We start from the raw sequence: 22,771 nt of genomic DNA on the forward strand, positions 1-22,771 counted from the left end.
TAAGCAAAAATTTACTGGCTCTAAACCTCTCTTTTCTCTATTCAAAGATGATCTAGACAAATACATGGAAACTATCCAAAACTCTGTTAATCCCAAAGCAATAAAAACTGTATCTCTGTATTCATCCTTGTTGTCCTCTTAAGGTAAATGCATAGCATTGTTTTTGTTTTTTGTTACCCTGGCAATTATTTGTGTCTGTGTATCCTTTTTGTCTTTTTTTTTTCTTTTTTTTTTCATGTTTATCTGTATTGCTTTAATGCTGTGTAATGTTTAATAATAATAAAAAAAATAAATAAAAAAAATTATTGGATGAAAAAAAAAAAAAAAAAAAATTATCCTGATTCCCGAACGAATGACTCTTATGAACCGGTTCTTTTGAGTGAATCAAAAGCATAGAGAGCGATCAGATTATCCTGAGCTCCGAACGAATGACTCTTATGAACCGGTTCTTTTCCGTGAATCAAAGGCATTCAGCGCGACCAGATTATCCTGAGCCCCGAACGAATGACTCTTATGAACCGGTTCTTTTCCGTGAATCAAAGGCATTCAGAGCGATCAGATTATCCTGAGCCCCGAACGAATGACTCTTATGAACCGGTTCTTTTCCGTGAATCAAAGGCATTCAGCGCGACCAGATTATCCTGAGCCCCGAACGAATGACTCTTATGAACCGGTTCTTTTCCGTGAATCAAAGGCATTCAGAGCGATCAGATTATCCTGAGCCCCGAACGAATGACTCTTATGATAGAACCGGTTCTTTTCCGTGAATCAAAAGCATACAGGGCGACCGGATCATCCTGATTCCCGAAAGAATGACTCTTATGAACCGGTTCTTTCCATTCATTAAAAGAACCAGTATTTAACCCAACAGCTGGGTTATTACTAAAAATAGCCCAACGATGTTGAAAATGACCCAACATAGTGACCCAAAATGTTTAACCCAGCGGTTGCGTTAAAAAAAAATGTTTTGGTTTGGATTGGTGTCAGAGTTCTCATTTACAAATGAACGTCTCTAAAACTAAGGATATGACGATAGAATTTTATAATTCTGTCGGAACTCCATCTAAAGTAGTTATTGCAGGTAAAGAAGTTGAGACGGTCAGTTCATACAAGTATTTGGGTACATTAATTGATGATAAGCTTAGCTGGGTGGAAAACACAAATCTTATTATATCGAAAGCACAAAAAAAAAAAACAATTAGGCCTATATTTATTGAGGAAGCTTCAGTCCTTTGAAGTGGATAAATCTATATTGATAATGTTTTATAGATCTTTTATTGGAACTGTTTTGACCTTTGCTATGATCTGTTGGCTTTCTGGATTAAATGTTAAAAGTAGACCCCAGCTTCAGCGCATTATTCATTTAGGGTCGAAGGTTACCGGCTCTGTACAGCGGGGTTAGTCTGCTCTGTGTGAGACGAATGTTCTTAGACTATCCTAGAGGACACATCTCACATTTTGGGGTTGTGATGTTTGTGATGTTCGTAATGTTTGTGATGTTTTCTGTTTTATAAAAATGTGCATGTTTGTGAGGTTGAAGCTGCTTAAACTGCCCTGTAAAGGGACAAATAAAGATTTTACTACTCCTACTGTACAGTTTGAATCAATCTGACGAATCCTCCAGGCTACTGAACTGAATCAATCAGAGCGATCTGACTCACTTACTGAACTCTTAAAGGGGGGGTGAAATGCTCATTTTCACTCAATCTCCTGTTAATCTTGAGTACCTATAGAGTAGTATTGCATCCTTCATATCTCCAAAACGTCTTTAGTTTTATTATATTTATAAGTTAAAGATTGGCTGTACCGAGTCTTTCCGGAAAAAAACGAGCGGCTGGGGGCGGGCCGTGTGGGCGGTGTGCTATAGCTGTGCTAACCGAGCTAACAACAACACAGAGAGACATTTGAAGTAGTTTACTCACCGTGACTGCTCGATCCTTAAGCATTAGACGATCTGCAAATAAGTCGATCTGGGCTTTGTTTATAAAACAATCATCGTCGAAATGCAGGGAACAAAGAGTCGTGCACAACCTCCGTTGATGCTTCGAAAAAACAAACTCCATCCACTATTCCCTTAACGCTGGGTTCTTTGGGAATCAACCAAAAACCCACTTCTTTGGTGACATTGACTTCCCTAGCATAGCGCTTTGAGGTAACGTACTGCTTTCGCTCTCTTCTCTCTCTGGTCTACGAGTGCGCGCGCGGCCGCGGAGAAGTGCCCTGAGGACCCATATAAGGAAATTCCGCTCTATCTTACGTAAGACAGAGCCATACTCGAAAAAAACTTTCCGAAACTTGTGACAAACCGGAAGGAGTATTTTTGGAACAAAAATACTCCTTCAAACGTACAACTTAACTTTTGAAACTTTGTCCATGTTTAGCATGGGAATCCAACTCTTTAACAGTGTAAAAAACTCAGTATGCATGAAACAGCAATTCACCCCCCCTTTAAGGTAAACCAAGATTTTTTCTGTTGGGAGCTGAAGAATGCTTTAAATAAGCACAAAGCATATGAAGTCACCATTAGATAATGCTATAGATATGAACTGTACAATAAAGCTACAGGCGCCAAAAGCCTCCCATAATGACACATGAATTTTTTATTTTTGGAAGTTGAACATTTCTAAATAATTTATTTTCAGTGAGCATGAAGAGAGATCATATCACATCTTAGATTTTAATAGAAACAAGCTATTTTATATTGTATATTTTATATATGATTATTGTTATGAGCATCTGTTAAAAATCATGTCCTGCATAAAAGGAACTGATGTGTACTTACAAGATCAGTTTTAGGGTCCTTCTTCATCTGTCCTGCATCTGCTGCTCACTTATATAGTGTGAGGTTCATCACGTGCTTTCAGATCATTCTCACAGATCCTCCTCGACCTCTGCTTCTCAGCGATGAAATCACGTGATTTAGACTCGCCTAGAGATGACCCAGAACACAGGCTATAAACTGATAAAGGCAGATTATAACTGTCTGATAGTGAAAGTTTCAATAGTGTCTCTCTAGGAGTGAAATAGCATGCAAAGATTTAACATTACACTTTGACTGTTATAAACTAACTTACTGAAGGATCAACATGTTTCCCTGCTGATGCTTATACTGTGTAATATGAGGCATTATGTTTTACGGTATATAAAATGGTGAAGGCCACTTCAGAGGAAGTCGATGAAAACTCTTCATGCTGAACGATCTCAGACTGAGAGAACGAGAGAGGAACAAACCCAGGCTTTATCGCTTTATGACTTTAATAACTGTAATGCTTTAATGATGATGATGATGATAGTTTGACTTCATTTCTGGAGTGTTTAACCTTTGATGTTGAACTTCTATTAGAACACAACAGACAGTTTTGTTTTTAATGTTTTTTTTCTTGGTTAAGAGAACATTTCATTTGATAATTTTGCAAACATTATGCAAATGTTACTTTTAAATTCTGAAACAAGTAACAAAACGCTAGACGAGCAAAAACGCTTCAGAACAGCAGCAGAGAGATCCTCAAGGGCAGCGGCTCAAACGCTCAAACGTAGAAAAGGGGCATTTATTTATTGTTAATTCTTTGTGCCGCTTTTTGTCATTCAACGTCTTCTCCAAGTCTTCTATTTCGTCTTGTGCCTGGGCCCATTTCTCAGAGTTGCCATATTCACCATACAAATTAAACGATATGCAAAAATCATCCATTTAGCCTACCTAAACGTTTTCATATGCGTCTCTCACTCTGCTTGCAAGTGTATCTGTGTTACTATGGTTACCAATGTAGCGGATTAATTTCGAACTGTAATCAAACTGACTGGAACTACCTGTGCATTAAACAGTTTTACTGCACACCTTTCAGCCAATCAGAATCGAGTATTTAAACAGCCCATGGTATAAATATATTTATTACATGGCTTGGCTGAATTCCAATGTAGAATGCGGTCTGTTATTTCTTGATAACAGACCGCTGCGAAGTATAACAGACTGTTGCCATGAAAAACAGCGCGTTGCTATGGACGCGGAACGGACTATTTTCTTTGGCGGAAGCAATACAATCGTTTTTAAATCAATAAACTCCTTTTTAAATCAATAATTCGTGGCAAATTATTTATTTATTTTGTAGGTAGCCATGTAATAAGCGGGATAATGTATAGCGAGGCGGTCGTTATAGCGAATAACAACCCCTTCAGGCTGATTCAAGCTCCGCCTCGCGTCGGGATCCCGTTCAGCCTGTCGGGGTTGTTATTCGCTATAACGACCGCCTCTCTATACATTATCCCTTACATATATACAGCGCGGAGAACAAGTATTTGATACACTGCCGATTTTGCAGGTTTTCCCACTTACAAAGCATGTAGAGGTCTGTCATTTTTATCATAGGTACACTTCAACTGTGAGAGACGGAATCTAAAACAAAAATCCAGAAAATCACATTGTATGATTTTTAAGTAATTGTATACAATAAATAAGTACTAGAATCAAAAGAATACTTATTAGTAATATTTTAAAAGATACTAGTCAATATTGGAATAATTAGTCATAAATTATTAGATGATATCAAAACAGAATAGCTAGTATCTATTAATTTGCGAATATCTTCAACCTCATAAGGAACTAGTAAGAAAATATTAAGAGATATCTTCTTCTAACAGATCATTACATAAACATGAGTATACTCTCAACCATCCAATCAGAGTTCATATGGTAATGAAGGCTAAACTAAGGCTATAGAAGATTGATTTTTCCTAAGTAACTGGCTTTGTTGGTTTATCTAGCTAATTGTTATAGCATGAACACAAGAAAAGATATATGTTTAATATGACATTTACTGTTTTGAATGTACAGTAGGCTATAATAAAGACTTAACTGCCAATAATAAAATTGAAACACCAGTTAAGTAGATCCACCACTTCATACCCACCAGCATTCATAATTCCTCACAATAAAAAATTCGGAATATTATTCTGCGTCTGAGAATGAGAGTCATGTCAAAATAAGAGTATGTATGAACTATATGCCTATTCATTATTTTTTTATTTTTTTACTCTAATACCATTAAAAAGATAGGCTATAATTATATTGTTATTATAAAAACGTCCTTCTGCAATTCAGTCCGTTTCCTGTCATCTCTCTGTGATATGTTGTTGGTTCATTAATATTCAACACATTATTTGCATATGATTATTTAAATAGTACTAGTATCTATTAAGGTAAGGATATCTTTGATCTAGTAACTAAAAAATAAGCACTATTTCTATTTTTCTTAAGTTATGTATTTAGTCACTATTGGAATAAATACTAGTACCTAAAGAATAAGCTCTAGAAGCTAATGAATAAGTCCTAGTACTTAATGGATTCGAGACTAGTATCTAAAAATAAGTACCTCAAAGGAGAAACTACATTACATATACCCAGAGGTGTCACCTGTGTGTGATAAGTGCCACTCTTCCGTAGCAACACTTCTCCGTAGTTTGGCTCTATGCCCAAGGGTTCAAGTGTTCTGGATTGATATATGCAACATTATGTCTGAGGTCATGAATACTTCAGTCAGACCTGAGCCCCTCTTCATCATTCTTATCGGAGAGCTTCAGGAATCTGAGTGTGGCGCGGCAGCGTTTTCTCTCTTATCGTTTTCATAATAGCAAAGAGATTAATTCTTATTTTATGGAAGAGCACAACTGTACCTCTAAGATGTGGTTAGAGGATTTAACTAACACACTTCATTTAGAAAGGTGTTTAGAAATAAACACTACAAATCCAGAACAACGGTCCGCATCCTAACACACGATATATGACATTTGTAATGGTTTTTGAGTGATGGTCTCTACGAGGAAGGGTGGATGGGGTGGGGATACATGGGAAAGGGTTAGACGGGCAGATAGGGGGGTGGGATAGTGTGGGGGTCGTGCTTAGCCGGTTGTTTTTTTTTTTTTTACTTTTTTACTATCGTTTTTGTATTGTTGTTACTTGTCCTGTTTTGCTTTGCCTTGTTTTAATGTTGTATCACTTTAAGTTTACTGTTTATTTATTTATTCATTTATTTTTTTTATTATTTTCTATTTATTTAATTAGTTATGGAAAAAATCTCAGAATGTACAAGTGAATTGTATGTTAAATTATGTTTTAATAAAAAGACCTTTGATAAAAAATAAGTACTAGTATCATGAAAATAGAAACTAGTAGGTTTTAAGGATTAAATGTTAAAACTGCTTGCCATACTTAGTTTCACTGGTAGAGCCTGCTGCTCTCTCTCTCTCTCTCTCTCTCTCTCTCTCTCTCTCTCTCTCTCTAAATAAAAATGTAACTTTTTGTCATAATTTCAACTTTGTATGTCCTAATTATTACATTTTATGTTATAATTTTGAACTTTTGTCATAATTATGACCATGTCAGTTTTTGTTTTGTTTTTTTTTGGGGAGAATTTTGCCTTTTTAATGTCATAATCATGTTTGTCATCATTTATTTTTGTCAGAATTTGTAGTTTTCAAGTCATAATTTTACATTTGTAATAATTTTGAGTTTTATGTCATAATTTTGACCGCTTGTCATTATTTTGACTTTTTTATCAGCATTTCAATTTATGTCGTATAATTATGTCGACTTTTTAATGTAATAATTCATTCATACTTTAAGTCAGAATTTCAACTTTTTAATGTCATAAAATTCTGAATTTTATTCAGTCATAAGTTTGGCTTTTTATATCATAATTAAAGTATTAAAGAAATGTTCTCACCCTGATTAGAATGTTTTAATGGTAGTGTATTACACTTTCCACAAAAATATGAAGCAGCTCAACTGTTTTCAACACTGATAATAATCATAACTGTTTGTTGATCATCAAATCCTCATATTAGAGTGATTTCTGAAGGATCATGTGACCCTGAAGACTGGAGTAATGATGCTGAACATTCAGCTTTGATCACAGGAATAAATTACACTTTACTGTATATTCACATAGAGAACAGATGATTTACATTGGAATAATATATATATATATATTTTTTTTTTTACTGTATTTTTTATCTAATAAATGCAGCTTTGGTGAGCAGAAGAGACTCTTTAAAACACACACACACACACACACACACACACACACACACACACAAATCTTAATTATTCCAACATTTCTAACTTTTGGTACTGTATTATTATTATTATTAATGTATTAGCCTACTCTATTTGTAAATGTCTGTTGTCTTTAATGTGCAAACTGATCATTATGATTTCAGAAAGACTTTTCTGCAGTCTCTTGCGTCTTCACAGTGATTGTTTGGGGTCATATAACACACACACACACACACACCCCCTCTGTAGATAAGCGAGCAGAAGGGGGTGTGTGTGTGTCTTTAAGGCGCCTGCGTGTCTTTGTGTGTGTGTGTGTGTGTGACTCTCAGCAGAAGTACTCTAGTTCTGTTCGGGTCTGTTCAGATCATGTCTTAAATCCTCTTCAGCGGATCCGTGTGTGTGTGTGTGTTCAAACCTCCTGGAAGACACGAACAGCTTCATTGTCTCGCGGTGAGTTTGTGATTGTGTGTGTTTGTGTTTGAGAGAAACTTCTTCAGACTCTCAACGAGGCTTTAGATCGTTTCGCTCGAGCACAAAGTGAATCAGTGAGAGATTCATACACGTTTATTCTGTGTTTGTGTGTGTGTGTGTGTGTGTGTGTGTGTGAGACTTGAGGAAACACTCGCCTGAAGTCCCGCGTTACTGTAACACGTGCTCGACACAATCGCACTGTTACAGTTTCAAACGCGTCTTTGATGTCGCCGCTCGCGCGCGCGTCACGATCAGTCGGAAGCGCGTTTGTCTTTGATGTCGCCGCTCGCGCGCGCGTCACGATCAGTCGGAAGCGCGTTTGTCTTTGATGTCGCCGCTCGCGCGCGCGTCACGATCAGTCGGAAGCTGCTTGTCTTTGATGTTTGAACTGTTTGTTTATTGCGTCTGTCTGTCTCTGTCTCTCACTCCTGTGCTCATTCAGGTCCGGTGGATTCGGCTCGGGTCGTAATGCAGCCTTCATCTTCTTCATCATCAGTGTTTCTTCTTCTTCTGTCAAGTTTTTCTCTTGCTTTGGCCTGTAATAAAGCCCTGTGTGCCAGTGACGTCAGCAAGTGTCTCATTCAGGTAAGAGTGTCACATTCTGTTTTTTTTTTTTTTTTTTTTTTTTTTTTTTTATGGATCTCAAACATACACTACAGAAGCTCGAAGCAGAAGTTCAGTGAATCATGTGTTAGATATGATCATGTGCAAGGTAGTTTTCAGATGCATTTTCAGCTTCATAATCTTTATAATTTTAATGTGCAATATATATTTACATGTGCATTATGCTAATTCAGTCATATTTATTAAGCAGCCTGTACTGTCATGTCACGTATTTGGAGATGCTAACTGTTATAAAATCTAAAAAATGTTGCCTTTTATTCTAGATTCTTTTCCTCATATTTGTCACCGACAAATTCTTTTGCAATAAAAAAGCTTAGGATTATTTTTCTGATTATTGTTCTCATGTATATTGTTATGTATTTTGCACTTTGTAAATGTAATTTGAACAGCGAAACACTGGACCTTCTTGTAGGAGCCAAACATATTTTTACTTTGTTACTTTTATTATTATTAAAGCTTTTATGTTTAGTGTTATGTTTTTCATGTTGTGTAGAAAGGCATTAAATTCACTTGCTTGTTAAATGATGTGAGATGTTCTTGATGATTCCCGGATCTTAGAATCTGGTTCTGAATCACTTTTATAGTAAGACTTTCCTCGTCTGTTTGTGTGCGGAGCTTCATGGCTGTCTTTGTGTTGTTGTTGTTGTTGTTGTTGTTGTTGTTGTTGTTGTTTAACCGTGTTGTTGTTGTTGTCGTCGAGCAGGAGTTGTGTCAGTGCCGGCCGTCCGATGGGAACTGCTCGTGTTGTAAGGAGTGTATGATGTGTTTGGGAACTCTCTGGAAAGAGTGCTGTGACTGTGTGGGTAAGAACATCATATTATTAATATATGACACTACAGAAGAATATAATATCTGCAGCATCATGTCTGTCTGACGGCAGAAATCATAATCCAGTGCAAATAAACCTGTCTAACCATGTTTCAAAGCAGGTCAAACTCTTCTGCATGAATACATTTATATTTTTTGTTGATTCAGATTATATTTTTAATAAAGTGAGGCTTTAAATTATATATTTTTTTAATTGAAAATAAACAATTGTATTTTTTGTTATAATGATATTATGATATTTTGCTCCTTTTAACCCGTTTCTTGCCATGAAAACAGTCGTGGTCACTGACATGATGCTTCGTTACAAACAAACCTCAAATTTGAAATCCCATTTATGGAGTCTATGGCTTTTATGGCTAAGCTTTTTTCCTCCATGGAATAATCAAACTCACAATTCTGACTTAATTACTCGAGTTTATATCTCACAACGCTGAGAAAAAGGTCGGAATTGCGAGAAATATCATATTAAACTCGCAATTGTGAGGGTAAAAAAGTCAGAATTGTGACATTATCCAATATCCAACATTATTTTCGGACTTTATTTCTCACCATTACGACTTTATTTCTCGTCATTGCGACTTTATTTCTCACCATTGTGACTTTATTCTCGTCATTCCGACTTTATTTCTCGCCATTACGACTTTATTTCTCGCCATTACGACTTTATTTCTCGCCATTACGACTTTATTTCTCGCCATTACGACTTTATTCTCGCCATTACGACTTTATTTCTCGCCATTACGACTTTATTTCTCATCATTGCGACTTTATTTCTCACCATTACGACTTTATTTCTCGCCATTACGACTTTATTTCTCGTCATTGTGTCTTTATTTCTCGCTATTACGACTTTATTTCTCTTCATTGCGACTTTATTTCTCATCATTACGACTTTATTTCTCGGCATTGTGACTTTATTTCTCGCCATTACGACTTTATTTCTCGCCATTACGACTTTATTTCTCGCCATTACGACTTTATTTCTCGCCATTACGACTTTATTTCTCGCCATTATGACTTTATTTCTCGCCATTACGACTTTATTTCTCGCCATTACGACTTTATTTCTCGCCATTATGACTTTATTTCTTGCCATTACGACTTTATTTCTCACCATTACGACTTTATTTCTCGCTACTACGACTTTATTTCTCGCCATTACGACTTTGTTTCTCACCATTGTGACTTTATTCTCGTCATTACAACTTTATTTCTCGCCATTACGACTTTATTTCTCGCCATTACGACTTTATTTCTCGTCATTGCGACTTTATTTCTCACCATTACGACTTTATTTCTCACCATTACGACTTTATTTCTCACCATTGTGACTTTATTCTCGTCATTACAACTTTATTTCTCGCCATTACGACTTTATTTCTCGCCATTACGACTTTATTTCTCGTCATTGCGACTTTATTTCTCACCATTACGACTTTATTTCTCGTCATTGTGTCTTTATTTCTCGCCATTACGACTTTATTTCTCACCATTACGACTTTATTTCTTGCCATTACGACTTTATTTCTCACCATTACGACTTTATTTCTCACCATTGTGACTTTATTTCTCACCATTACGACTTTATTTCTCACCATTGTGACTTTATTTCTCACCATTACGACTTTATTTCTCACCATTATGACTTTATTTCTCGCCATTACGACTTTATTTCTCACCATTACGACTTTATTTCTCACCATTACGACTTTATTTCTCACCATTGTGACTTTATTTCTCGCCATTACGACTTTGTTTCTCACCATTGTGACTTTATTCTCGTCATTACAACTTTATTTCTCGCCATTACGACTTTATTTCTCGCCATTACGACTTTATTTCTCGTCATTGCGACTTTATTTCTCACCATTACGACTTTATTTCTCGCCATTACGACTTTATTTCTCACCATTGTGACTTTATTCTCGTCATTACAACTTTATTTCTCGCCATTACGACTTTATTTCTCGCCATTACGACTTTATTTCTCGTCATTGCGACTTTATTTCTCACCATTACGACTTTATTTCTCGCCATTACGACTTTATTTCTCGTCATTGTGTCTTTATTTCTCGCTATTACGACTTTATTTCTCGTCATTGCGACTTTATTTCTCATCATTACGACTTTATTTCTCGCCATTACGATTTTATTTCTCGCCATTACGACTTTATTTCTCGTCATTGTGTCTTTATTTCTCTCCATTACGACTTTATTTCTTGTCATTACGACTTTATTTCTCGCCATTACGACTTTATTTTTGTCATTACGACTTTATTTCTCGCCATTACGACTTTATTTCTCGTCATTGTGTCTTTATTTCTCTCCATTACGACTTTATTTCTCGCGATTACGACTTTATTTTTGTCATTATGACTATTTCTCATCATTACGACTTTATTTTTCGTCATTGTGTCTTTATTTCTCTCCATTACGACTTTATTTCTCGTCATTACGACTTTATTTTTGTCATTATGACTTTATTTCTCGCTATTACGACTTTATTTCTCGTCATTACGACTTTATTTTTGTCATTATGACTTTATTTCTTGCCATTACTACTATATTTCTCACAATTACAACTTTATTTCTCATGATTCTGACTCTCGCAATTCCAACTTTTTGTCTCGCTATTGTGATTTCAAGAAAAGTCTGAATTTTGAGTTCTAAATTCAGAATTGTGAGAAACTTTATCTTTTGCTATTCCGAATTCATTGCAATTCTGAAAAAAGAAAAATTCTCCCTTTTGTGAGATTTTTTTTGTGAATTGCAAGAAGAAAAAAAAAAGTTAGATAACTCACAATTACCTCTTTAATTTTTTTAAATTCCGTTGCAGAAACAAGCTTCCATAACAGCCTTTAGAGTGTTTTTCAGTCTAAATCAGGTTGATATATAGTTTGTGTGCGTGATGTGTTAGTGAGTGTGTGTGTGAGGCAGTAAAGTGTGTGTTCTCGTCCCTCAGGCATGTGTAACCCCAAGAACCACAGCGACACGCCGGCGACGGCCAAGAGCACGGTGGAGGAGCTGTTCCGGCCGATCCCGTCGCTCTTCCGCGCGCTAACTGAGGGCGAAGCGCCCGTCAACATGATGGTGGTGTCGTTCCCCGTGGCCGAAGAGCTGTCGTATCACGAGAACCTGCTGTCCTTCCTGGAGACGCTGGAGGACTCGCACCAGAACGTGTCTCTGCCGGGGAACAGCATCCACGCCAGCTACGACACCACAGGTTAGCAACCAGCGCTACGACACCACAGACACTGGCACAAAACTTCTTATGCTAATTTACTCCTCCTTCAGAGTCGGTCTAAACCAGCGCTATAGGAACTATCCGTGACTTTAGTGCTAGTGCTAACTAGTGTTAGTGTTCGCTGATTGGCCGAACGCATGCGAAACACCAGCAGCCGCCATTTAAAAAAAAAGCTGTGTAAACAGAGATTATAGCCTATATATTTACTCCAGAAACTAACTCTACGAACGTGTAAAACAGAGATAGATGAAGCTCTTAATCTTTACGCTGAGGAGAAAATCCAACACAACTTTGAGGAGATCAAGAGAATCATGATCATGTATTTCTGCTCATCACACACACGCATACGCTAATAACTCTTCATCACGGTCTCGCTAATAACTCTTCATCACCGTCTCGCTAATAACTCTTCATCACTGTCTCGCTAATTAGAGCCCGACCGATATATCGGCAGGCCGATATTATCGGCCGATATTAGGCATTTTCAAAACTATCGGTATCGGCATTTATAACGGCCGATAAATTAATATTTCAAAAATAAAATAAAAACGGACGAAACACCCTTCAACCATGTCATGAGGGTTGCCGTTGTATAGTTTGTCCACCAGAGGGCACTCTACACCGTCCCTGTTGGCAACACTCGTGTATAACGCGCCACACATTCAGCAACCAGTTGATCCAGCCAGAGTGAATAACAATTAACAGTTATTGCTTGAATAACAATTAAAAGAACATCCCTATCAGTTCTCTTAACTCAAATAAGGATGACAAAATTCGTGACTCATGTCCAGTTTTGCTGCGGTTAAATAAGCCGAGAGTGAAGCGGAACAACGCGACGTAGGCTATATTCACATAAAATGTTAACACTGCAGTTCACAAAAGTTCATAATGTGCATGTGCTTTAATGCTTTGTCGGTTAAACATTTAATTTTAAATGCTGATGCGCTGTTCTAACGTGTGCGTTTCTCAGCGCGTACATGTGAAGCTCACATGCACTAAAAGCCTTTCTACCAGCGCCTAGATACTGGACTAAGTTATCTTTCGAGTATTATTGTGCTAATACTGTTAAATACACACAAGATTTACATAAACAATGTCGGTTGTCCGCTTGTCAAATGCGTGTACATTAGACGTGTCATGCTCAGCTCTTAAACAGACAGTAGCAATTGTAAACACATTGCCGCTTGTCCTTAAAGGGATAGTTCACCCAATAATAAAAATGATCTCATTATTTACAGGCACTCTAATGTTGTTCCAACTGTATTAATTTCCTTATAATATTTTTTCTAATATTAATAGTTTGAAGAATGTTGGTAACCAAACAGTAGCTGGTCCCCATTGACTTCCAAAGGAGAAAAATATACTATGGAAGTCACTGGGGTACATCAACTGTTTGGTTACCCACATTCATCCAAATAACTTATTTTCAACAGAAGAAAAAAACAACTTGAGAGAGTAAATTATGACAATTTGAATTTGTTGTCAATATGAATGTGAAATTGTTGTTTTTGTTCAAAGGACTAAACGTTTAGTCTTAAAAAAAAATCTTAAGTTTGTATTTTTATACATTTTATTTATCAGAACTTTAATATATTTTGATGTTCCTCTGTTCTGTTGTGACAATACAAGAAACAAGTTTCTTTTTAAAATGCATTATCATATTATTTTAGTTAAAACTCATAAATAACTACAAATAACTAATGTTAGGGAAATTTGTTAATGTTTTGTTGCGCGTTTCTGAAAAAAAAATAAAAAATATCGTCCGATATATCGGAATATCGGATTTTAAAACCAACAAATATTTGTACCGGTATCAGCCTTCAAAATCCTTTATCAGTCGGGCTCTAGTACCCATCAAAAGTTTGTACACACCAATTGTAAAGTGTGTCCAAACTTACTGTACTATAATACACATAAATAATATTGCTACTGTATTATAATATACACATAAATAATATCGGCCGATATATCGGTATCTGGCTTTTTTTTTATCGGTATCGGCGCCCAAAAATCCATATCGGTCGGGCTCTATCGCTAATAACTCTTCATCACCGTCTCGCTAATAACTCTTCATCACCGTCTCGCTAATAACTCTTCATCACCGTCTCGCTAATAACTCTTCATCACCGTCTCGCTAATAACTCTTCATCACCGTCTCGCTAATAACTCTTCATCACCGTCTCGCTAATAACTCTTCATCACCGTCTCGCTAATAACTCTTCATCACCGTCTCGCTAATAACTCTTCATCACCGTCTCGCTAATAACTCTTCATCACCGTCTCGCTAATAACTCTTCATCACGCTCTACCTTCAGTGTGTAACGGTTATATCTAATATCGTATTAGACAGGACTGTTAGATCGTGAACTAATGAACACAGAGAATGTGAGCTCAGTCGTTCTCAGCGCCGTCAAAATAAAAGTCCCGACAACAAGCGTGTCTTACGTCACTTCAGAGTTCCTACCGGCGGTGCGAACGCAACCAGGAAAACCTTCCTAGAGGAACCATTAGTCCTCGGAGAACCCTCCTGGTGGTGTCCAGTGCGAAAGCCCTTGTTCATGTTGCTGCTGATTTGATTGACATTTTTGACACACCCACCAAACAAGAGAAAACGCACAGCATCTCAAACCCCGTTACCAGGAAACGTGTCGTTCAACCCGTAAACCGAAGCAAAACGCTGCGCACCGGTTTGAGCTTGAACGCGCCCTAGCGCTTCACTGAGCAGGAACGTCGTTAGCTTGAGCTTCATCCACTGGGATGTGGATTCCTGAGGTGACCCCGTGACCCCGAGCTGAGACGCTAATGAGACGCCCAGCGGCGAGCAGGTGTTCGGACGGAAACACACCGGATCACTCGCCGACTACGCCAACGCTCATTTACGTCCCGCTGGAGGTTATACATCTGACACACACTCGAGTCTGGAGTAACCGAGACGCATTCACGTTTCTGAAAGAGGCTCTCCTGCTCTCCAGGGCTGTGCTCATGTGATCAGAAATACTGGAAAAACAGTGAAATATTATTTGAATGTAAAATAGATGTTTACTATATAGTAAAGTGTAATTTATTCCTGTGATCAAAGCTGATTTCCAGCATCATTACTCCAGTCTTCAGTGTCACATGATCCTTCAGGAATCATTATCGTATGCTAAAAACATTTGAAAGAAATCGTGGTTATTCTAAACTTTTCATCAGTAGTGTACTATTTTATTAATGAGAAATTAGCCGTTTAAAATGATGAATGTATGCAAGTTACTTTCAGTGTGAATTGTGTGTCTTTAAAGCAGTGATACATATTTTTAAAAAAATAATAGTTTTCATAAACTCAATCAGAAAACTTCATAAAAAGTTGACATAATTTTGATTTTATGACTTGGTATGTCAATTTCAACTTTGCATGTCATAATTTAAACGTTTTATCATAATTTCAACATTGCGTGCATATTTTTGGCTTTGCATGTCATAAAACATTTTTAACATCCTAATTATGACTTCACATTTCAACTTTGTTATAATCTTGACTTTTTAGGTCATAATTGTGACAGTAATGTCAATTTCGACTTTGAATATCATAATGTAGATTTTTTTTTTTTTGGTCATAATTTATATTTTTGTTAATGTAATGATTTCAACTTTTTTGTTATAATTTTGACTTTTAATCGACAATTACATTTTTTTGTAAATTGTTCTTTGGCATGTCAAATTAAAATTTTCTCTGTTTTTACTTTGCATGTCAAAATTCTGATTTATCAGAATATTTTTTTGTTCTGTGTCAGATGTGCTTACACACACACACACACACACACGCACAGATGTGATGTTGTCCATGTGTGTGTATCGTATGGGTGTGGTTTCCTGATCTCTCTCTCTCTCTCTCTCTCCAGATAAGATGTGTACGGTGGTGTACTTCGACGACTGTGTGTCCATCCGCCAGTGTAAGCAATACTGCGAGTCCATGGGCGGCTCCAAGTACCGCTGGTTCCACAACGCCTGCTGCGAGTGCATCGGCCCCGAGTGTGTCGACTACGGCAGCAAAGCAGCCAAGTGCATCAACTGCCTTTACTGACTTCCTGTCCATCACTGACTTCCTGTCCGTCACTGACTTCTCAACTTCCTGTCTCAACTTCCTCAACGGACTTCTCAACTTCCTGTCCATCACTGACTTCCTGTCCGTAACTGACGTCTGATTCTCAACTTCCTGTCCGTCACTGACTTCTCAACTTCCTGTCTTAACTTCCTCAAGGGACTTCTCAACTTCCTGTCCATCACTGACTTCCTTTCCGTAACTGACGTCTAATTCTCAACTTCCTGTCCATCACTGACTTCCGATTCTCGACTTCCTGTCCGTTACTGACTTCTGATTCTCGACTTCCTGTCCGTTACTGACTTCCGATTCTCAACATCCGTTACTGACGTCTGATTGTGTCCTGCGTTTTAGGCTTCACGCAAAAGAGTTTGTATATATATATATTATTTTTATTCTTGTCAGATTGGTGTGTAGCCACACTCGTTTAGATCAGCGTGATGATTCGATAGAGAATAGACAGATCTGCGATCGCCAGGTTATTATTCATATTCAGCATATATGATGAACTCACGGTCTTTAAATCATTAGTTTGTCTTCCAGAACAGATTATCCCCCTGTAAATGATCATTACATATCGTCCAGCGAGAGAGAAGTGCAGCTGGTGTGTGTGTGTGTGTGTGTGTAGACGACGAACGCCAGCCAGAGAAATCACTGTAGTTTCAATAAAACATCTCTTTAATCCAGTCTTTTCATTCGATTTATTTTTCCTTTGTATTTCTGTTTTCTTTTTTTGTCTTTTATCATTTTTTTTTTTTTTTTTTATATTTGTTCCTTTTCTTTTTTTTCCCTCCTTATTGCTGTCTTTTATCATTTTATTAATTTAGTATTTTTATTTTTCCATTTTTCTGTTTTTAAATTAAATTTAACATTTTATTAAAATATTTATTTTTCCTTTTATTTTTTCTCTTATTTTATTTGTTTGTTTTGTATTTTTATCATTTTAAATTATTTATTTTCTTTGTTTTGTATTTTTCTTTTATACTTTTATTTCTCCTCCTGTGTTCAGCTGTTTCTGCTGTTAATGGCGAGTCTCTCGGCTCACAGGTGTCCTAACGAAGCGCCCTAATGAAGTGTCCTAACGAAGCGCCCTAATGAAGCGCCCTAATGAAGTGTCCTAACGAAGCGCCCTAACAAAGCGCCCTAACGAAGTGTCCTAACAAAGCGCCCTAACGAAGCGTCCCACTTTCAGTCAAACACAAAGAGCTCATTCAGTCCCATGAGCCTCCAGTCATCCGTCAGACTCCACAAACTCACTGGAGTTCACCCAACAGAAGCGCTGGACTGCTTCTCCGTGCAGAACACACAATTATTCATCATTATGAATCTGTCAATATGAAACATTTGCCTTTCACTTGTGTACTTGTTCCTGATCTTTATTAGAGACCATTCAGTGAGCAGAACAACTGCTTAATATTTAATCAAAATTTCACTTCTTTGGCATTTGCATTTTTGAAGTTGTCAACAAAAAGAGTAAAACTTTACATTAAGGTTTCATTAGTTAACATGAACCAACAATAATAATATTCTTTCAGCAATAACAATAATTATTCATCTTAGACTAATCTAATCTCAGTAGGTCATTGTACAGATCATATCAGATTTATAGATTATATTACAAGGTCAAATGTGTCAAACATTTTTATTAAGGTTAATAAATGCTTTAATATATTTATTAATACATTAACTAATATAACGAATGAAACCACATTGTAAAGTGTTAACATTGAAATGTTTATTTAATTAACTTAAAGGTGCATTGCACAAGTCTCTGAGTTTTTGCAGAACTATGCCCCCTCTGGCGACAAGCGAAACTGCAACCAGAGGTGTGCACGCGCATGACGTCACGCCCAGTCTCAAATTCCGACCCGAATCCCTCTTATTTATTTCACTGTACAGGATTATAGAGGCAATCTCAGAGATCAGAGAAGGGCTCATTCAGCCCATCAGGCAAGTGTTCAAGCACGTATGGGTTAGAAAAACGGGTATTTTTAACATGAAATGTTGCGCAATGCACCTTTAAAAAAATAAGTTTAACAATCTTAATATTTGTGCTCAAACTGATGAAAGGGTTTAAGAATCATTCATCTAAATTACTGTGGATTATAATGAAGATAACAAACTGACTAATTAATTGATCTATAAATATTACTGATCATTGTCCATAATAAACACTGTTCATTTATTAATATTGAAATTGTACTTTTAAGTGGAGTGTTGAGTCATCGGGATCGTCTCCATCTGAACGACTGCGAGAACAACAGGAAGTGATTTCATCTGAAACTTTATTCTGGACAGGTTAAGAGAATAACATCAGCTATTCATGATCAAAAACAGGAATATGTACAGAAGAGTTTTGCATTAAAACACTCAAGGCTTCAAGTGAGTTTCAGACTGAATGTTCACATGGACCACTCGCCATATCCGTTAAAAACACTATCTAAGCAGAGTCCGTCAGAGCAACAATGTGCTGCGCTGCAGATTAAAAGAGCCCTTGAGATCACTGATGTGTGTGTGTGTGTGTGTGTGTGTGTGTGTGTGTGTGCAGCATATATTAGAGCCGGTTCCTCTGGTCACATGTCATCGGGTTAGTCGTTTGATTCCTCCAGCTGTTCAAGTATTCTCTGGTTTAAGGAAGACACGTTTAAGGCTTCTGTGGCAAAAATAAAAGAGAATGCACAAAAACCCCACAAAGGTTCTGTAGTGAGGTGCATTCTGGGAAAGCTGTTCAGTATGTGGAGGACGTGGTGCTCATGGCGTCCTCGTTCACACGCGTGTTTGCCGGATGGACGCTGGCGAAGTATTTGACGTCCTTGTCCACGTCCGTCTGCAGGGAGACGAGTGTGTGCTCCAGCGCCTCCTGCTGGCAGCCCGCGGACGACAGGAAGAACTCTGCAGGACACACACACACACACACACACACACACACATCAGCGAGCGCGCTCACACGGGCAGGGCCAGAGGAAACGGGAAATACATGTGCATGAAAGAACAGAAAATAAAACAAGGAAATTATGCATAAGAATAAATTTTAAATGCATAAAAGCACTAAAGACAAAGGAGAAAAAATAAAGGAACAAAACAATAAAAAAACAAATAATGAAAGACAAAGAAAATAAAATGGAGAGAAGAAGAAAAAAAGGAAGAAAAAGTTAGATAAAAATAAGACCAATAGAACTAAAATAACTAAAGGAAAAGAGACGAGACGACAAAGACAATAAGGAGAAAAAAAAATACATAAAACAAAAATAAAAGAATAAAAAAAATAAAACAAGACATAAAAGGGAAAACAAAAGGTAAATAAAAAGGAAAAACATGAAAAAGAGGAAAACATTTATAAATAAAATGAAAAGAATACATAAATACAAGAATGAACAAAAATAAACAGTGAAAAAGGATAGAACAAAGAAAGATTTATAAAAACAGAAAATTAAAGAAAATAAATACAAAGAAAAAAGGAAAAAATAAACAAAAACAAAGAAAATAAAGATAAATAAATAAAATGAAAAAGACAGAAAATTTAATAAAAACATAACAGTAAAAAAAATTAAAACCCAAAGAGAGAGAGAAGCACACACACACACACACACCTCGCTCCAGCAGCGTCTGCCTCAGGGTTTTGGCCAGCAGGACTCGCACGTTGGGAACGGGATCAGACGCCAGCAGGAGCAGCGGAGGGAGGAGATGCTCCGAGAACTGATCCAGGGACACACACTCCTCCTCGACGGACAGCTGACACACACACAGAGACACGCGTCAGGACACACACTGATGATGAGGAGGAGGAGGAGGAGGAGCGCGGCTCACCTGACAGACGAAGGCAAACGCCTGCCGACCGGACCACTTCCGGGAGTGACAGAACTTCTCCACCAGTTCTCCCAGAAAACCCACCAGCAGAGACGAACACGAGGACAGCTTCCGGATGATCTCGCTCACCTGCAACCAGAGAGATTCAGGAGTTCAGGAGAGAGCGACTCGCTCGTTCAGGAGAGAGCGACTCGCTCGTTCAGGAGAGAGCGACTCGCTCGTTCAGGAGAGAGCGACTCGCTCGTTCAGGAGAGAGCGACTCGCTCGTTCAGGAGAGAGCGACTCGCTCGTTCAGGAGAGAGCGACTCGCTCGTTCAGGAGAGAGCGACTCGCTCGTTCAGGAGAGAGCGACTCGCTCGTTCAGGAGAGAGCGACTCGCTCGTTCAGGAGAGAGCGACTCGCTCGTTCAGGAGAGAGCGACTCGCTCGTTCAGGAGAGAGCGACTCGCTCGTTCAGGAGAGAGCGACTCGCTCGTTCAGGAGAGAGCGACTCGCTCGTTCAGGAGAGAGCGACTCGCTCGTTCAGGAGAGAGCGACTCGCTCGTTCAGGAGAGAGCGACTCGTTCGTTCAGGAGAGAGCGACTCGTTCGTTCAGGAGAGAGCGACTCGTTCGTTCAGGAGAGAGCTACTCGTTCGTTCAGGAGAGAGCGACTCATTCAGGAGAGAACGACTCATTCAGGAGAGAACGACTCATTCAGGAGAGAACGAACGACTCATTCAGGAGAGAACGACTCATTCAGGAGAGAACGACTCATTCAGGAGAGAACGACTCATTCAGGAGAGAACGACTCACTGCAAACAGAGAGATTCATTCAGGAGAGAACGACTAGGAGAGAACGACTAGGAGAGAACGACTCATTCAGGAGAGAACGACTCACTGCAAACAGAGAGATTCATTCAGGAGAGAACGACTCATTCAGGAGAGAACGACTCACTGCAAACAGAGAGATTCATTCAGGAGAGAACGACTCATTCAGGAGAGAACGACTCATTCAGGAGAGAACGACTCACTGCAAACAGAGAGATTCATTCAGGAGAGAACGACTCATTCAGGAGAGAACGACTCATTGCAAACAGAGAGATTCATTCAGGAGAGAACGACTCATTCAGGAGAGAACGACTCACTGCAAACAGAGAGATTCATTCAGGAGAGAACGACTAGGAGAGAACGACTAGGAGAGAACGACTCATTCAGGAGAGAACGACTCACTGCAAACAGAGAGATTCATTCAGGAGAGAACGACTAGGAGAGAACGACTCATTCAGGAGAGAACGACTCACTGCAAACAGAGAGATTCATTCAGGAGAGAACGACTAGGAGAGAACGACTCATTCAGGAGAGAACGACTCATTGCAAACAGAGAGATTCATTCATTCATTCATTCAGGAGAGAACGACTCATTCAGGAGAGAACGACTCATTCAGGAGAGAACGACTCATTCAGGAGAGAACGACTCATTCAGGAGAGAACGACTCATTCAGGAGTCACGATTCATATGTCACTACATTCTCATCCAAAATAACCAAGCAAGACAGATAAAAAAATAAATAAATAAATAAATAAATAAATTATATATATATATATATATATATATATATATATATATATATATATATATAGAGAGAGAGAGAGAGAGAGAGAGAGAGAGAGAGAGAGAGAGAGAGAGAGAGAGAGAGAGAGAGAGAGAGAGAAAAAAGAGGAAAGCAATTTTTTTTAAATAAAAGTAAAAATAATTAAAGACAAAATGAAAAAATGAAAGAAACTGGAAAAAAAGAAAGAAAAACAAAGAAAGTAAAAAATGATTAAAAATAAAGAAAGAGACAGATAAAACCTTAACCCAAAGTGAAATAAAGAAAAAAAGAAAGAAACAGAGAAAGTGAAAGAAATAGAAAGTGAATGGAAGAGGGCGAGAGAGAGATAGAGATAGAGATAGAGAGAGAGATAGATAGAGAGAGAGAGGTACCAGTCTGTATGACGTCCAGCGAACGGAAGAGACTCGGTCCGTACAGAGACAGAAGGCCAGCGGTCTCAGATAATCATGAACGTCCTGCGCGCTGTACAGCTCCAGCAACAACACCAGCTGCCTGTCACACACACACACACACACACACACACAGAGTCATGACCTCATCACACCCTACAGGAGGACTCGTACTCGGCCAACTCGGAGTGAAACCCGTCTCACACACACACACACACACACACACACACACGTACTCGGCCAGTTCAGAGCGAAACCTCCAGTTGCGGCTGTTGTCGGTCACCAGGAACTCCTGCAGCTGGTACAGATACTTCCTCCTCGTGTCCTGATGCAGAAGCTGGAAGAGGAACACAGGAACATTAGGGCTGGACACATGGATGAAAACAAACTCCAATCAAAGAGTATAGAAGTAACAAGAGGCGAAACTCAATAGAACGTTCCATTGCAACAAACTCCCCCATGCGCAGAGCTGCAGCGCCGCCATCTGGGACTGAACGCAACACCGCTGTCATAGGATTGAACGATACCGGTTCAAATTCAAAAGCGGTTAAATGAACTAAAAAGTAGTTTCTAGTTTTAATATCTCTAGAGCAGACATCCCATGTCTCCCGGAAGATCCGGGAGTCTCCCGCATATTTATAGCGGCTCCCTGATGCCCGCAAATGAGCTAAAATCTCCCCGAATCTA

The 22,771-nt window shown here is 38.3% G+C and overlaps 2 protein-coding genes across 2 annotated transcripts in view; one reads left to right on the top strand and one right to left on the bottom strand.

Annotated features, from left to right (window-relative positions):
- Positions 1–7,299: 7,299 nt before the first annotated feature.
- On the top strand, positions 7,300–17,051 carry twsg1b (twisted gastrulation BMP signaling modulator 1b). The gene is made up of 5 exons (XM_081352097.1): positions 7,300–7,498; positions 7,962–8,104; positions 8,847–8,946; positions 11,934–12,194; positions 16,097–17,051. Exons 2-5 carry the CDS (start codon positions 7,988–7,990, stop codon positions 16,276–16,278), a joined length of 660 nt encoding a protein of 219 aa, XP_081208223.1. The 5' UTR covers positions 7,300–7,498; positions 7,962–7,987; the 3' UTR covers positions 16,279–17,051.
- A 1,513-nt stretch (positions 17,052–18,564) lies between these two features.
- Positions 18,565–22,771, bottom strand: part of ppp4r1 (protein phosphatase 4, regulatory subunit 1) — a 26,333-nt gene continuing 22,126 nt past the window's right edge. Inside the window, 5 exon segments of the mRNA XM_081352736.1 lie at positions 18,565–19,188; positions 19,887–20,028; positions 20,104–20,232; positions 22,067–22,187; positions 22,321–22,421. Of these exon segments, the coding sequence (XP_081208862.1) occupies positions 19,025–19,188; positions 19,887–20,028; positions 20,104–20,232; positions 22,067–22,187; positions 22,321–22,421 (657 nt within the window). The 3' untranslated portion in view covers positions 18,565–19,024.

Source organism: Scardinius erythrophthalmus (assembly GCF_964197995.2).
Source record: "Scardinius erythrophthalmus genome assembly, chromosome: 22".
Lineage (NCBI taxonomy): Eukaryota > Metazoa > Chordata > Actinopteri > Cypriniformes > Leuciscidae > Scardinius > Scardinius erythrophthalmus.

Excerpts from the sequence above, each read along its gene's own strand:
- twsg1b (XM_081352097.1), top strand. The coding sequence starts at position 7,988 with ATGCAGCCTTCATCTTCTTCATCATCAGTGTTTCTTCTTCTTCTGTCA. Across the intron at positions 8,105-8,846 it reads TCAGCAAGTGTCTCATTCAG|GAGTTGTGTCAGTGCCGGCC; the intron begins GTAAGAGTGTCA and ends GTCGTCGAGCAG. Across the intron at positions 12,195-16,096 it reads CGCCAGCTACGACACCACAG|ATAAGATGTGTACGGTGGTG; the intron begins GTTAGCAACCAG and ends CTCTCTCTCCAG.